Source organism: Oncorhynchus masou, chromosome 6, assembly GCF_036934945.1.
Source record: "Oncorhynchus masou masou isolate Uvic2021 chromosome 6, UVic_Omas_1.1, whole genome shotgun sequence".
NCBI classification, from domain to species: domain Eukaryota; kingdom Metazoa; phylum Chordata; class Actinopteri; order Salmoniformes; family Salmonidae; genus Oncorhynchus; species Oncorhynchus masou.
Window position 1 is genome coordinate 76,224,727 of NC_088217.1, and position 15,294 is coordinate 76,240,020.

Here is a 15,294-nt window from a genome sequence, read left to right on the forward strand (position 1 = left end):
AACACACCAGGCAGGTCCGAGATACTGTTGTGAAGAAGTTTAATGCCGGATTTGGATACAAAAAGATTTCCCAAGCTTTAAACATCCCAAGGAGCACTGTGCAAGCGATAATATTGAAATGGAAGGAGAATCAGACCACTGCAAATCTACCAAGACCTGGCCGTCCCTCTAAACTTTCAGCTCATACAAGGAGAAGACTGATCAGAGATGCAGCCAAGAGGCCCATGATCACTCTGGATGAACTGCAGAGATCTACAGCTGAGGTGGGAGACTCTGTCCATAGGACAACAATCAGTCGTATATTGCACATATCTGGCCATTATGGAAGAGTGGCAAGAAGAAAGCCAATTCTTAAAGATATCCATAAAAAGTGTTGTTTAAAGTTTGCCACAAGCGTTTTTGGCAACAATGCAAAACGTTATGTTTGGCGTAAAAGCAACACAGCTCATCACCCTGAACCTACCATCCCCACTGTCAAACATGGTGGTGGCAGCATCATGGTTTGGGCCTGCTTTTCTTCAGCAGGGACAGGGAAGATGGTTAAAATTGATGGGAAGATGGATGGAGCCAAATACAGGACCATTCTGGAAGAAAACCTGATGGAGTCTGCAAAAGACCCGAGACTGGGATAGAGATTTGTCTTCCAACAAGACAATGATCCAAAACATAAAGCAAAATCTACAATGGAATGGTTCAAAAATAAACATATCCAGGTGTTAGAATGGCCAAGTCAAAGTCCAGACCTGAATCCAATCGAGAATCTGTGGAAAGAACTGAAAACTGCTGTTCACAAATGCTCTCCATCCAACCTCACTGAGCTCGAGCTGTTTTGCAAGGAGGAATGGGAAAAAATTTCAGTCTCTCGATGTGCAAAACTGATAGAGACATACCCCAAGCGACTTAAAGCTGTAATCGCAGCAAAAGGTGGCGCTACAAAGTGTTAACTTAAGGGGGCTGAATAATTTTGCACGCCCAATTTTTCAGTTTTTGATTTGTTAAAAAAGTTACAAATATCCAATAAATGTCGTTCCACTTCACTTGTTGTTGATTCTTCACCAAAAAATACAGTTTTATATCTTTATGTTTGAAGCCTGAAATGGGGCAAAAGGTCGCAAAGTTCAAGGGGGCCAAATACTTTCGCAAGGCACTGTATTTTTTATCCAAGCCGAGTTAAATAAATGTTCAATTAAATAAAATTTAAAAAAAATCATATTCCTCTCTAGCATATTCCTCTCTATCATATTCCTCTCTATCATTTTCCTCTCTATCGTATTCCTCTCTATCATCTTCCCTTCATCATATTCCTCTCTATCATATTCCTCTCTATGAGATTCCTCTCTATCATATTCCTCTCAATCATATTCCTCTCTATCGTATTCCTCTCTATCGTATTCCATTCTATCATATTCCTCTTTGTCATATTCATTCCTATCAATTTCCTCTCTAACAAACTCCGCTCTTCCCTCCATCTACTCCCCCTCCCTTTCCGTCCTCCTCATCTCATTACAGCTCCGCTCCATCGGGTAGATTTGGAATTCAACATTTTAACAGTGCAACACTCCCCAGATTTGTGAAATGTAAACATTGTGTGTTTAAACTGTGTTATACAGTATGCCTTGACAAAAATCAAACAGAGAGTAAACCTTTTTATTAGATTTTTTTTATTGCATTTTTCATTGCATGCAAAAATACAGTATCCCGCCCTGCTCTCTCTCTCTAATACCCAGTCTACTCATCCATCTTCTAGCTTTCATCCTTTCCCTGCTCTTCTATCACCCTCTCAGTTCCATCTCCAGCTGGCTCCCTCTTTTTCTTCTTCTCGAGTCTCTTCCTCTCCTCTTTCCTCCTCTTTTCTCTCTTCTTCTCCTCCTTTTCTTGAATCTTTCTCTCCATCTCCAAGAACTCAGCTTGAGCTTTCTCTCTTTTTTTTCAGCTCCTCAGAACACTTCTTCTCTTTCTTAATCCTGTCTTTCATCATGTCATTATGTATCTTCATCAGCCCCTCTAACCTCTTTTTCTCTGCCTTTTCCTTCTCTTTTCTTTCCTTCTCTCTCTTTTTCTGTTCTAACTTCTCCCTCTTTTTCTCATCCTTCATGACTATCTTCTGCTCTTTCATCTCTTTCTTCTCCCTCTTTTTGTTCTCCTCCTCCTGGTTTTTCTTCTCCTTTCTCTCTTTCTCGTCATCTTTCAACTTCTTATGCAGTTTCTTATCTTTCTCTTTTTCCTTCATCTTCAAGAATGGGATTTTCTGCATGTGGTTCATGACCAGAAAGCCCACTCTTCCAAGGATGGTATCTGCTCTCTCTGATGAAGCCATCCCATTGGAGCTCTTGGAATGGGCACAGTCCGCCTCACGCTTCAATCCCTCCCTCTGTCTCACCTCTTCCTTGACGCTCCTCTCTTCACTCTCAATATCAATGCCTATCCAATAATCCTGACAGGAAGACATTGACTCTAGATGTAATATTGTTCCAATGTGTCACATTCAATACACATTTGAGTGATCGACATACAATGATGACCTCATGGGGCACACAATTTGGAGGACAGTAATTAAGGTCCCTTGTTTTTTTGTATTCCCATTATATTTTACAATACCCATAGATGTTCTTCCTGGGTCCATACTAAAAGTAATACAAATGTTAACTCTAGTGAGGGGTGATGTTTCATACTATGAGCAAAGAGCAGCAAGGTTGGGGTCAATTCCAGTCAATTCAAGAAGAACTCTAAAATTCCAATTCTCTTCAATGCTTTGAATTGAAATGGAACTGACCCCCATACCTGTAAAGTAGTAGTGTAAAATAGGACACCTACCTTTGCCTCTTCCAGGGTCCAGGTCCTGGGTTCATCATTGCGGGTTGCCAGAGTTAAGTTAACATCTGGGTCCAGCTGGTGAGTGTGAGGGCAGAGATCCACCTCTTCACTAGGGCCCTTCACTTTCTGCTCTGGCTCCTTGTGGTCCTTGTCATGGATGCATCCCAGGATTGGAGGAATTGCTCGGACAGGGCTTTTATCACCTGTCAGTTCCTCTCTCTTGACAGTGGGTGCAACTGCACTTGCATCGGTGTCAACTGAGCCCTCTGTGTTGTCCTCAACTGTCTCCTCTGGCAGTTGGTGGTCGTTGTTGTTGTGGATGCATGGCAAAACTGAAGTACTTTTATCTTCCCAAGTGTAAATGGCAACAGTTGCTTCTTTGTCTACTGAGAACTCTGTGTTGTCCTCAACTTTCTCCCATAGCTGTTTGTGGTCAATGCTGTGGGTGCAGGGCAGCCTTAGAGGCAATGCTGCGGGTGCAGGAAGACTCTTATCAGCTGAAAACTCCTCTTGGAGGACAGCGGACACGGAAGCGGCAGATTCACTGGCGACTGGACACTTGTTGGTTCCCTCTACTGCCTCCTCTGGCAGTTTGTAGTCAATGACAAAGACTGGTGGCAGACTTGGAGGCAGCACTGAAGGAAGACTTCTGGCTGCCCATCGGTTCTCTCTCTTGACAATGGCTGTGTCTGCAGTGGCCTCTTTGGCAATTCGGCACTCTGTGGCTGAAACAGCAGGCTGTGAGGTTTCCGGGACAATGAATGAATTGCCAACGAACCGCTGAGCCAGTGGTGGGAGGGAGAAAGGATAGAATCTGTCCTCTTCCTTTATATTAGATATAGCCACTTTAGCAACTGAGACCTCAGTGGTTCCCTCTACTGTCTGCTGTGGTGGAATGGAGTCATCGTTATAGAAGTGTGGCAGGTATCGATGCAGCAATGAGGAAAGATGTGTATCTGTCAACAAGTCCTCTCTTTTATGAGTAGATACATCTGCTGTGGCCTCTGTAGCAACTGGGCACTCAGCAGGGACAAAGTATGAAAATACAATGAACCGCTGTGCATCCTGAGTGCGTATGGCCAATGGAGAGGGGGGATGTAACATGGTTAGTATAGGCCTCCGATTAGTGAAAGCCAGCGGTGGGAGGGAGTCAATACAGGGAGCCATGAACTCAGTGAGTGGACAGTTGGTCACATCTCTCACATTCTGTGGGAGAAAAGAAACAGACATGTTGAAAGTGATCACATTCACGACATACATACTTTATGAGTCAACGCTATTTACTTATACATCACATATACAGTGCCTTCGGAAAGTATTCAGACCCCTTCACTTTTTCCACATTTTGTTAGGAGAATCCAAGTTAGGTTGGATGGGGAGATTTTCTGCACAGCTATTTTCCGGTCTCTCCAGAGATGTTCGATCCGGTACAAGTCCAGTCTCTGGATGGGCCAATAAAGGAGATTCAGAGACTTGTCCCGAAGAAACTTCTGCGTTGTCTTGGCTATGTACATAGGGTCATTGTTCTGTTGGAAGGTGACTCTTCACCACACTCTGAGGTCCTGATTGTTCTGAAGCAGGTTGTCATCAAGGATCTCTCTGTACTTTGCTCTGTTCATCTTTGCCTAGATCCTGACTAGTCTCCCATTCCCTGCCATTGAAAAACATCCCCACAGCATTATTCTGCCACCACCATGCTTCACCGAAGGGGTGGTGGCAGATTTGCTCCAGATCTGACTCTTGGCATTGGGGCAAAAGAGTTCAATCTTGATTTCATCAGACCAGAGCATCTTGTTTCTCATGGTCTGAGAGACTTCAGGTGCCTTTTGGCAAACTGTCGGGATGTGTGCCTTCTACTGAGGAGAGGCTTCCATCGGGCCACTCTGCCTTAAAGGCCTGATTGATGGAGTGCTGCAGAGATAGTTGTCCTTCTGGAAGGGTCTCCCATCTCCACAGAGGAACTCTAGAGCTCTGTCAGAGTCACCATCTGGTTCTTGGTCACCTCTCTGACCAAGGCCCTTCTCCCCCGATTGCTCAGTTTGGCTGGGCGGCCAGCTCTAGGAAGAGTCTTGGTGGTTCCAAACATCTTCCATTTAAGAATGATGGAGAACTTGGGGACCTTGTTCTTGGGGACCTTCAATGTTGAGGAGAGGTTTTGAACCCTTCCCCAGATCTGTGCCTCGACACAATCCTGTTTCGGAGCTCTACGGAGAATTCCTTCAACCTCAGGTTTGTTGTTTGCTCTGACATGAACTGTCAACTGTGGGACCTTATATAGACAGGTGTGTGCCTTTCCAAATCATGTCCAATCAGTTGAAAATACAACTGGTGGATTCCAGTCATGTTGCAGAAACATCTCAAGGATGATCAGTGGAAACAGGATGAACAGGAGCTAATTTCCAGTCTCATAGCAAAGGGTCTGAATACTTACGTAAAAAAGGTATTTCAACATTTCTAAAAACCTGTATTTGCTTTGTCAATATGGGGTATTGTTTGTAGATTGCTGAGAATTTGCATATATTCAATCAATTTTAAAATAAGGCTATTACGTAAAAAAATGTAGAAAAAGTCAAGGTGTCCGAATTCTTTCCAAAGGCACTGTATATATCTGGTGTCCTCTCAGATGCTCTGCACCAGTCTGTACCAACCCTGGGTCTTCTAGCCAATGGGTCAACAAATTGTAAAAATACATGCCCCACACCCAGTATAACATTTGACATTTTAGACATCTTGCAGATGCTTTTATCCAGAACGACTTACAGTTAGTGCATTCAACTTCAGGTAACTAGGTGGGACAACCATATAATCCTGATATGAAGGTCTACGAGAGATCGCTTCGTCTAGTTTTTTTTTAAGACAACCATAAGAACTGAGGACTATGTCCATAACAATACTCAAACAGAGAGACAGACACAATACAACACAAGAAAAGATGTCAGACAAAATATTGTTAGCTTACAATTCATGGCATATCGCACATTTTGCCCGTATATTGACATGTATTTGCTTTAATCAATATTGTTCAATAGAACTCTAGTCAACTTTGTCAAAGTTGGTCTTGTTACCTCCTCAATCAGGCTTGGCATTTTCCTCGTCTCAAACCAAATCCTCTTCATCTCCTTCTCCTGCTCCCTCTGGATCTGTCTCACCAGAGCCAACCTGGCTCCCAGCTCCATCATGTAGTCTGTCTGGATCTCACTTTCCTTCAACTGACACTCAGCCCTCCTCTGTGTCAGCGTTGAACCCTCCATGTCTTCCTCCTAGCTAACAATAACTCTGAAAAATGCATAACGTTGTAGTAAGTGGCGTGTTGCTCACCAAAGAATAATGCATCTCTTTACAATGTGCACACATTTTCTTCCCATTTACTTACAATGAAGCAAGAGACAATCCTGATCCAGAGATGATTACGCAATAGGCCTATCTGAATTACTAGTCAAAAGTTGGCAACTGGAAACTCGACCAAGTTCAAATTAATCACATTTTTGCCTTTCCTATCATTATGTACACAATATCCTTATGACATCATCATTGTGATGCAAGGCGTTGCCATTGGAGATGACAAGTCACAACACAGACTTTAAAAAGAAAACTTCAGTCTCCCTCTGTACGTTACTACTGAGCCCTATCCACCCCCCCCCCACTCCATATTGGGCCTGGTTTACACAAAACACACGAATCACTTATATCATATAATTCAAAAAAGGTTTGGGGTAGAAAATGACTCTGTATCTATGCAGGACCTAACTTATTGTACAGTTTCATATATTGTATAAAACAAGGAGGTAAACACTCCAGTCTTCTCTTTGAGTGCCCCTGTGTGCACCTTCATGCAAAGAGGTCTATCAATTCAACCATTTGAAATGGATGACCATTCATTTAAGAAAAACTGATTTTCATTAGCAATTTAGCAACTACAAATTAGGAAGGTCGACTTGTTTTTTTACATAACCTTCCCTTTGGTACATATTTATTCAGATAATTGATGACAATATCAGTTGTTATTAACACAGAGAGAGGGTTTTCTTTCATCAATATAATGCATTTGCCATTAGCCTGACTCACTACAACAACTAACATGTCATCTCAGGTGTCAGGATGAACCATTTTCTCACAAAAATTGGATTCAAACAAACTGTCTCTCGTCAACAGTTTCACTTGTCACCATGATTGCATGTTAGGCCTAAATAAAAGGTCATGTAAGTACACAAGTCATTTGAAAAGTAGTTATTCTACAGAAACATAGTTATACAGTAAGTTATATTACAACCTACCTCTCCAGTAAGCAGCGTGTTCTCTCTCTCTAATGAAATAGGACATTAATAATCTGTCAGTAGTTAGTTGAATCAGTACCTTTACAATGTTCTGTTTGTCTGTACAACAGCTAACCTCCCAGAATCAGAATCTTGTGATGTCACAATGAAGGCCTCGTTGCCATGACTACGCACAGAAGCTCTCATGTGTAGTCAAATGCTGGAACAATTCACTTTTTAACCTATGCAGCACAGTCATAACTGATATTTGATTTGAATCCATGTAACCACATTTTTTTATTCAAATAAAATGCTCTACCTTATATCAAATGGTTGACCATTCATAATACAGGTGTTTTGACTAATTCAAAGTCAATATGTTTTAGATATCACAACTAGCATCCAGGTTTACTTAGGTTATTTGTTTGATCTCAGCCTACCACTAATGTCAATCTTTACCAGTCAAACGTTTGGACACACCTCCTCATTCAAGGTTTCTTTCTCCTTTTTCTACATTGTAGAATAATAGTGAAGATATCAAAACTATGAAATAACACATACAGTGGGGCAAAAAAGTATTTAGTCACAGCATTCTGCAGCGATCCTCCATCCCATCTGGTTTGCACTTAGTGGATCTCTCATTTGTTTTCAACAGGACAATGACCCAACACACCTCCAGGCTGTGTAAGGGCTATTTGAACAAGAAGGAGAGTGATGAGTGCTGCATCAGATGACCTGGCCTCCACAATCACTCGATCTCTACCCAATTGAGATGGTTTGGGATGAGTTTGACCGCAGAGTGAAGGAAAAGCAGCCAACAAGTGCTCAGCATATGTGGGAACTCCTTCAAGACTGTTGGAAAAGCATTCCAGGTGAAGCTGGTTGAGAGATCGCCAAAAGTGTACAAAGCTGACATCAAGGCAACGGGTGGCAACTTGGAAGAATCTCAAATATATAATATATTTTGATTTGTTAATTATAGATAAAACGTATCGGTGCTCATTGGCCATTGGACATAAACATTAAGTTGGATATCGCAAACTCAACAATGAGTGGTTTGGAAGGAATCAGTGGCTAACTGCAAGCATTGCAATGCAATCATTAGCCTGCTATTCACTGGAGTGGCTGTGTAGTCCCAAGTCTAAGATTAAGGGTCGCTTTTCCTAGTTTAAAATCAAAAACATTCAACATTGGCCATGCTGTCACTGAAGCATTATTTGTGCCGCGCTCAAAACAACTGTTAACTCCGAACTGCAAAATCTGACTTTAGTAAGTTCAAGACATCTGGGAACTCGGGAAAAATGAGCTACGACTGGGAAAATACGTTTTGAACTTTCATCCAGCTCAGAATTGTACATTCGGAACTCAGGCCTCATTCTAGAGCTACGACCTGAAGATCACTGACGTCATCATGATTCAAGCTTTTTGTTGTTGTTGAGTTTCCAGTTCTCTTGAAAGCACCATGAATCCAGAGGATGCCAGACTTTGATAACAAAGTTTGATGACAAAATTGTCCCACGATGGACAGCCGCGCCACCTTCCTGTTCAAGTGAGCAAAACACAACAAGGTGAGTCCAAAAATGTATTGTTTGCTGCTACATAAATGACGTAATATGGCAGAATGATATATATAATGTAGCTAAGAAAGTAAGCTGTTAGCAGACCATGTGCCTCACCGAATGAATGAACTATTCCACTAGCAGACAAGGCTTTGCTGATAGCCAGGTGCAGCAGTGGTCCTGATGTTGGGACTCCACTGTTGGGACAGCTTTATGTAGGCTCTAACAGTATGTGGGCACCATCTTTCACCATTATAGTGCAATTAATATATTGTTTAGTGTTGTATTGTGTAGTGGCTTTGTTGGCATGAATCCAACATTTTTTCTTTTCTTTGCCCCACCAAGATATACAAACTAAAATCATCACTTATCATATTCCCTCTGTCATATGCCCTTCCATCATATTCCCCTCTATCATATTCCCTTCCATCATATTCCCCTCTATCATATTCTGGGAATTATATTCCCTTTATCATTTTCCTCTCGATCATATTACCCTCTATCATATTCCCTCTATCATATTCCCCTCTCATATTCTCTTCCATCATATTCTGGGAATTATAATCCCTCTATCATTTTCCTCTCGATCATATTCCCCTCTATCATATTCCCCTCTATCATATTCCCTCTATCATATTCCCTTCCATCATATTCCGCTCTATCATATTTCTTCCGTCATACTCCCCTCAATGTTTGCTGTGTCTGTCAGCGTAGTGTCCAGAGCATGGAGGCGCTACCAGGAGACAGGCCAGTACTTCAGGAGATGTGGAGGAGGCCGTAGGAGGGCAACAACCCAGCAGCAGAACCGCTACCTCCGCCTTTGTGCAAGGAGGAGCAGGAGGAGCACTGCCAGAGCCCTGCAAAACGACCTCCAGCAGGCCACAAATGTGCATGTGTCTGCTCAAACGGTCAGAAACAGACTCCATGAGGTTGGTATGAGGGCCCGACGTCCTCAGGTGGGGGTTGTGCTTACAAACCAACACCATGCAGGACAATTGGCAAATTCGCCACTGGCGCCCTGTGCTCTTCGCAGATGAAAGCAGGTTCACACTGAGCACATGTGACAGACGTGACAGAGTCTGGAGACGCCGTGGAGAATGTTCTGCGGCCTGCAACATCCTCCAGCATGACCGGTTTGGCGGTGGGTAAGTTATGGTGTGGGGTGGCATTTCTTTGGGGGGCCGCACAGCCCTCCATGTGCTCGCCAGAGGTAGCCTGACTGCCATTAGGTACCGAGATGAGATCCTCAGACCCCTTGTGAGACCCTATGCTGGTGCGGTTGGCCCTGGGTTCCTCCTAATGCAAGACAATGCTAGACCTCATGTGGCTGGAGTGTGTCTGCAGTTCCTGCAAGAGGAAGACATTGATGCTATTTACTGGCCCGCCCATTCCCCAGACCTGAATCCAATTGAGCACATCTGGGACATCATGTCTCGCTCCATCCACCAACGCCATGTTGCACCACAGACTGTCCAGGAGTTGGCGGATGCTTTTGTCCAGGTCTGGGAGGAGATCCCTCAGGAGACCATCCGCCACCTCATCAGGAGCATGCCCAGGCGTTGAAGGGAGGTCATACAGGCACGTGGAGTCCACACACACTACTGAGCCTCATTTAGACTTTTTTAAGGACATTACATCAAAGTTGGATCAGCCTGTAGTGTGGTTTTCCACTTTAATTTTTAGTGTGACTCCAAATCCAGACCTCCATGGGTTGATAAATTTGATTTCCATTGATAATTTTTGTGTGAATTTGCTGTCAGCACATTCAACTATGTAAAGAAAAAGTATTTAATAAGAATATTTCATTCATTCAGATCGAGGATGTGCAATATTAGTGTTCTCTTTATTTTTTTGAGCAGTGTATATCCTCAAATCTAATCCAATTTATTTATATAGACCTTCGTACATCATCTGATATCTCAAAGTGCTGTACAGAAACCCAGCCTAAAACCCCAAACAGCAAGCAATGCAAGTGTAGAAGCACGGTGGCTAGGAAAAACTCCCTAGAAAGGCCAAAACCTAGGAAGAAACCTAGAGAGGAACCAGGCTATGGGGAGTGTCCTCTTCTGGCTGTGCCGGGTGGAGATTATAACAGAACATGGCCAAGCTGTTCAAATGTTCATAAATGACCAGCATGGTCCAATAATAATAAGGCAGAACAGTTGAAACTGGAGCAGCAGCATGGCCAGGTGGACTGGGGACAGCAAGGAGTCATCATGTCAGGTAGTCCTGAGGCATGGCCCTTGGGCTCAGGTCATCCGAGAGAGCAAAAGAAAGAGAGAAAGAGAGAATTAGAAAGAACACACTTAAATTCATACATGACACCGAATAGGACAGGAGAAGTACTCCAGATATAACAAACTGACCCTAGCCCCCGACACATAAACTACTGCAGCATAAATACTGGAGGCTGAGACAGGAGGGGTCAGGAGACACTGTGGCCCCATTCGAGGACACCCCCGGACAGGGCCAAACAGGAAGGATATAACCCCACCCACTTTGACAAAGTACAGCCCCCACACCACTAGAGGGATATCTTCAACCACCAACTTACCATCCTGAGACAAGGCCGAGTATAGCCCACAAAGATCTCCGCCACGGCATAACCCAAGGGAGGGGGTGCCAACCCAGACAGGAAGATCACATCAGTGACTCAACCCACTCAAGTGACGCACCCCTTCTAGGGACGGCATGGAAGAGCCCCAGTAAGCCAGTGACTCAGCCCCTGTAATAGGGTTAGAGGCAGAGAATCCCAGTGGAAAGAGGGGAACCGGCCAGGCAGAGACAGCAAGGGCGGTTCGTTGCTCCAGAGCCTTTCCGTTCACCTTCCCACTCCTGGGCCAGACTACACTCAATCATATGACCCACTGAAGAGATGAGTCTCAGTAAAGACTTAAAGGTTGAGACCGAGTTTGCGTCTCTTACATGGGTAGGCAGACCATTCCATAAAAATGGAGCTCTATAGGAGAAAGCCCTGTGTCACGTTCTGACCTTTGTTTCCTTTGTTTTGTCTTTATTTAGTATGGTCAGGGCGTGAGTTGGGGTGGGCAGTCTATGTTTGTTTTTCTATGATTTGGGTATTTCTATGTTTCCGCCTAGTATGGTTCTCAATCAGAGGCAGGTGTCATTAGTTGTCTCTGATTGAGAATCATACTTAGGTAGCCTGGGTTTCACTGTGTGTTTGTGGGTGATTGTTCCTGTCTCTGCACCAGATAGGAGTGTTTTGGGTTTTCACATTTCTTGTTATAGTCAGTTGTTCATGTGTACCTTTACGTATTAAAAAGAACCATGGACACTTACCACGCCGCGTTTTGGTCCTCTGATCCTTTTCGAAATCCCTTACAGAATCACCCACCAACCAAGGACCAAGCGGCGTGGTAAAAGACAGCTACGACAGCAGCAGCAACAGCAACAACAGCGGCCGGCATCACAGGACTCCTGGACATGGGAGGAGATACTGAACGGAGAGGGACCCTGGGCACAGGCTGGGGAATATAGCCGCCTCAAAGCAGAGCTGGAGGCAGCGATATGAGGAGGCAGCACGGCAGTGCGACAGGTACGAGAGGCAGCCCCCAAAATGTTTTGGGGGTGGGCCAGGTAGCAGACCTGAGCTCACTCCTCGTGCTTATTATAAGCAGCGCGTTACTGGTCAGGCACCGTGTTATGCGGTTAAGCGCACTGTGTCGCCAGTACGTGTCCATAGCCCTGTGCGCTATAGGGCAGCCCCCCGAGAGTGTCATGCGAGTGCGGGCATCGAGCCAGGGCGTATGATGCCTGCTCAGCGGGTCTGGTCGCCGGTATGCAGTTTTGGTCCAGGGTATCCTGCGCAGACTCTGCGTGCTGTGTCTCCGGGGCGCTGGGAGGGTGCAGTGCGTCCTCTGCCTGCGCTCCGCTCGTGCCGGGCAAATGTGGGAGTGGAGCCAAAGGGAGAGGTGTGCGTAGTAAGCACTAGATCTCCCGTGCTTACCCACAGCCCAGTTCAACCTGTGCCTGCACTCTGGAGGGTACGGGCTAGAGTGGTTGTCCAGCCTGGGAAATTGGTACCAAGGCTGCGCACCAGAGCTCCAGTGCTCCCCCACAGCCCGGTCCTTCAGGTGCCTCCTCCTAACACCAAGACTCCTGAGGGTCTCCCCACCCTGGTGGTTCCGGTGGCAGCCCCACGCACCAGGCTGTCTCTCTGTCTCCTCCCTACAGGTGGTCCCGTCTGTCCGGCGCTGCTGCCGGAGTCTCCCGCCTGTCCGGCGCTGCTGCCGGAGTCTCCCGCCTGTCCGCCAGGGCCCCTCAGCCCAGAGGCGCCAGAGCGTCCGCCCCTCTGTCCCGAGCTGCCCCTCTGTCCCGAGCTGCCCCTCTGTCCAGTGGGGTCATTGAGAAGGGTGGCCATGGTTAGAAAGCCACGGAGGCGGACTAAGACGATGGGGAAGTGGGGTCCGCGTCCCACGCCAAAGCCGCCACCGAGGACAGACGCCCACCCAAACCCTCCCATATAGGTCAAGGTTTTGCGGCCGGAGACCACACCTTTGGGAGGGGGGGGGGTACTATCAAGTTCTGACCTTTATTTCCTTTGTTTTGTCTTTATTAAGTATGGTCAGGGTGTGAGTTGGGGTGGGCAGTCTATGTTTGTTTTTCTATGATTTGGGTATTTCTATGTTTCGGCCTAGTATGGTTCTCAATCAGAGGCAGGTGTCATTAGTTGTCTCTGATTGAGAATCATACTTAGGTAACCTGGGTTTCACTGTGTGTTTGTGGGTGATTGTTCCTGTCTCTGTGGCTGCACCAGATAGGACTGTTTTGGGTTTTCACATTTCTTGTTTTTGTTAGTTTGTTCATGTGAAGTGATTTATTAAAACATGAATCAAAATAACCACGCTGCGCTTTGGTCCGCCTCTCCGTCAATGGAAGAAATCCCTTACACCCTGCCTCCAGCTGTTTGCTTAGAAATTCTAGGGACAATTAGGAGGCCTGCGTCTTGTGACCGTAGCGTACGTGTAGGTATGTACGGCAGGACCAAATCAGAGAGATGGGTAGGAGCAAGCCCATGTAATGCTTTGTAGGTTAGCAGTAAAACCTTGAAATCAGCCCTTGCCTTGACAGGAAGCCAGTGTAGGGAGGCTAGCACTGGAGTTATATGATCAAATTTTTAGGTTCTAGTCAGGATTCTAGCAGCCGTATTTAGCACTAACTGAAGTTTATTTAGTGCTTTATCCGGCTAGCCGGAAAGTAGAGCATTGCAGTAGTTTCCCTAGAATTGACAAAAGCATGGATTCATTTTTCTGCATCAATTTTTGGACAGAAAGTTTCTGATTTTTGCAATGTTACGTAGATGGAAAAAAGCTGTCCTTGAAATGGTCTTGATATTTCTTCAGAGAGAGAGCAGGGTCCAGAGTAACGCCGAGGTCCTTCACCGTTTTATTTGAGACTACTGTAAAACCATTAAGATTAATTGTCAGATTCTACAGAAGATCTCTTTGTTTCTTGGGATCTAGAACAAGCATCTCTGTTTGTCTGAGTTTAAAAGTAGAAAGTTTGCAGCCATCCACTTATGTCTGAAACACATGCTTCTCGCGAGGGCAATTTTGGGGCTTCACCATGTTTCATTGAAATGTACAGCTGTGTGTCATCCGCAAAGCAGTGAAAGTTAACATTATGTTTTCGAATGACATCCCCAAGAGGTAAAATATATAGTGAAAACAATAGTGGTCCTAAAATGGAACCTTGAGGAACACCGAAATTTACAGTTGATTTGTCAGAGGACAAACCATTCACAGAGACAAACTGATATCTTTCCGACAAATAAGATCTAAACCAGGCCAGAACTTGTCCGTGTAGACCAATTTGGGTTTCCAATCTCTCAAAGAATTTGGTGATCGATGGTATCAAAAGCAGCACTAAGGTCTAGGAGCACGAGGACAGATGCAGAGCCTTGGTCTGATGCCATTAAAAGTTCATTTACCACCTTCACAAGTGCAGTCTCAGTGCTATGATGGGGTCTAAAACCAGACTGGAGCATTTTGTATACATTGTTTGTCTTCAGGAAGGCAGTGAGTTGCTGCGCAACAGCCTTTTCTAAAAGTTTTGAGAGGAATGGAAGATTCGATATAGGCCGATAGTTTTTTATATTTTCTGGGGCAAGGTTTGGCTTTTTCAAGAGAGGCTTTATTACTGCCACTTTTAGTGAGTTTGGTACACATCCGGTGGATAGAGAGCCGTTTATTATGTTCAACATAGGAGCGCCAAGCACAGGAAGCAGCTCTTTCAGTAGTTTAGTTGGAATAGGGTCCAGTATGCAGCTTGAAGGTTTAGAGGCCATGATTATTTTCATCATTGTGTCAAGAGATATAGTACTAAAACACTTGAGCATCTCTCTTGATCCCAGGTCCTGGCAGAGTTGTGCAGACTCAGGACAACTGAGCTTTGAAGGAATACGCAGATTTAAAGAGTCCGTAATTTGCTTTCTAATAATCATGATCTTTTCCTCAAAGAAGTTCAGGAATTTATCACTGCTGAAGTGAAAGCCATCCTCTCTTGGGGAATGCTGCTTTTTATTTAGCTTTGCGACAGTATCAAAAAGGAATGTCGGATTGTTCTTATTTTCCTCAATTAAGTTAGAAAATTAGGATGATCGAGCAGCAGTAAGGGCTCTTCGGTACTGCACGGTACTGTCTTTCCAA

At 44.7% G+C, this 15,294-nt stretch overlaps 1 protein-coding gene across 1 annotated transcript; it reads right to left on the reverse strand.

The window, feature by feature from the left end:
* Positions 1–1,609: 1,609 nt before the first annotated feature.
* On the reverse strand, positions 1,610–4,433 carry LOC135541695 (uncharacterized). Its single transcript, XM_064968008.1, has 3 exons — positions 4,368–4,433; positions 2,815–4,020; positions 1,610–2,434 (listed from the first exon to the last, which is right to left on the reverse strand). Exons 1-3 carry the CDS (start codon positions 4,431–4,433, stop codon positions 1,904–1,906), a joined length of 1,803 nt encoding a protein of 600 aa, XP_064824080.1. The 3' UTR covers positions 1,610–1,903.
* Positions 4,434–15,294: the final 10,861 nt, after the last annotated feature.

Excerpts from the sequence above, each read along its gene's own strand:
- LOC135541695 (XM_064968008.1), bottom strand. The coding sequence starts at position 4,433 with ATGAACAGAGCAAAGTACAGAGAGATCCTTGATGACAACCTGCTTCAG. Across the intron at positions 4,021-4,367 it reads AGAACAATCAGGACCTCAGA|AATGTGAGAGATGTGACCAA; the intron begins GTGTGGTGAAGA and ends TTTCTCCCACAG. Across the intron at positions 2,435-2,814 it reads GGACCCTGGAAGAGGCAAAG|GATTATTGGATAGGCATTGA; the intron begins GTAGGTGTCCTA and ends TCTTCCTGTCAG.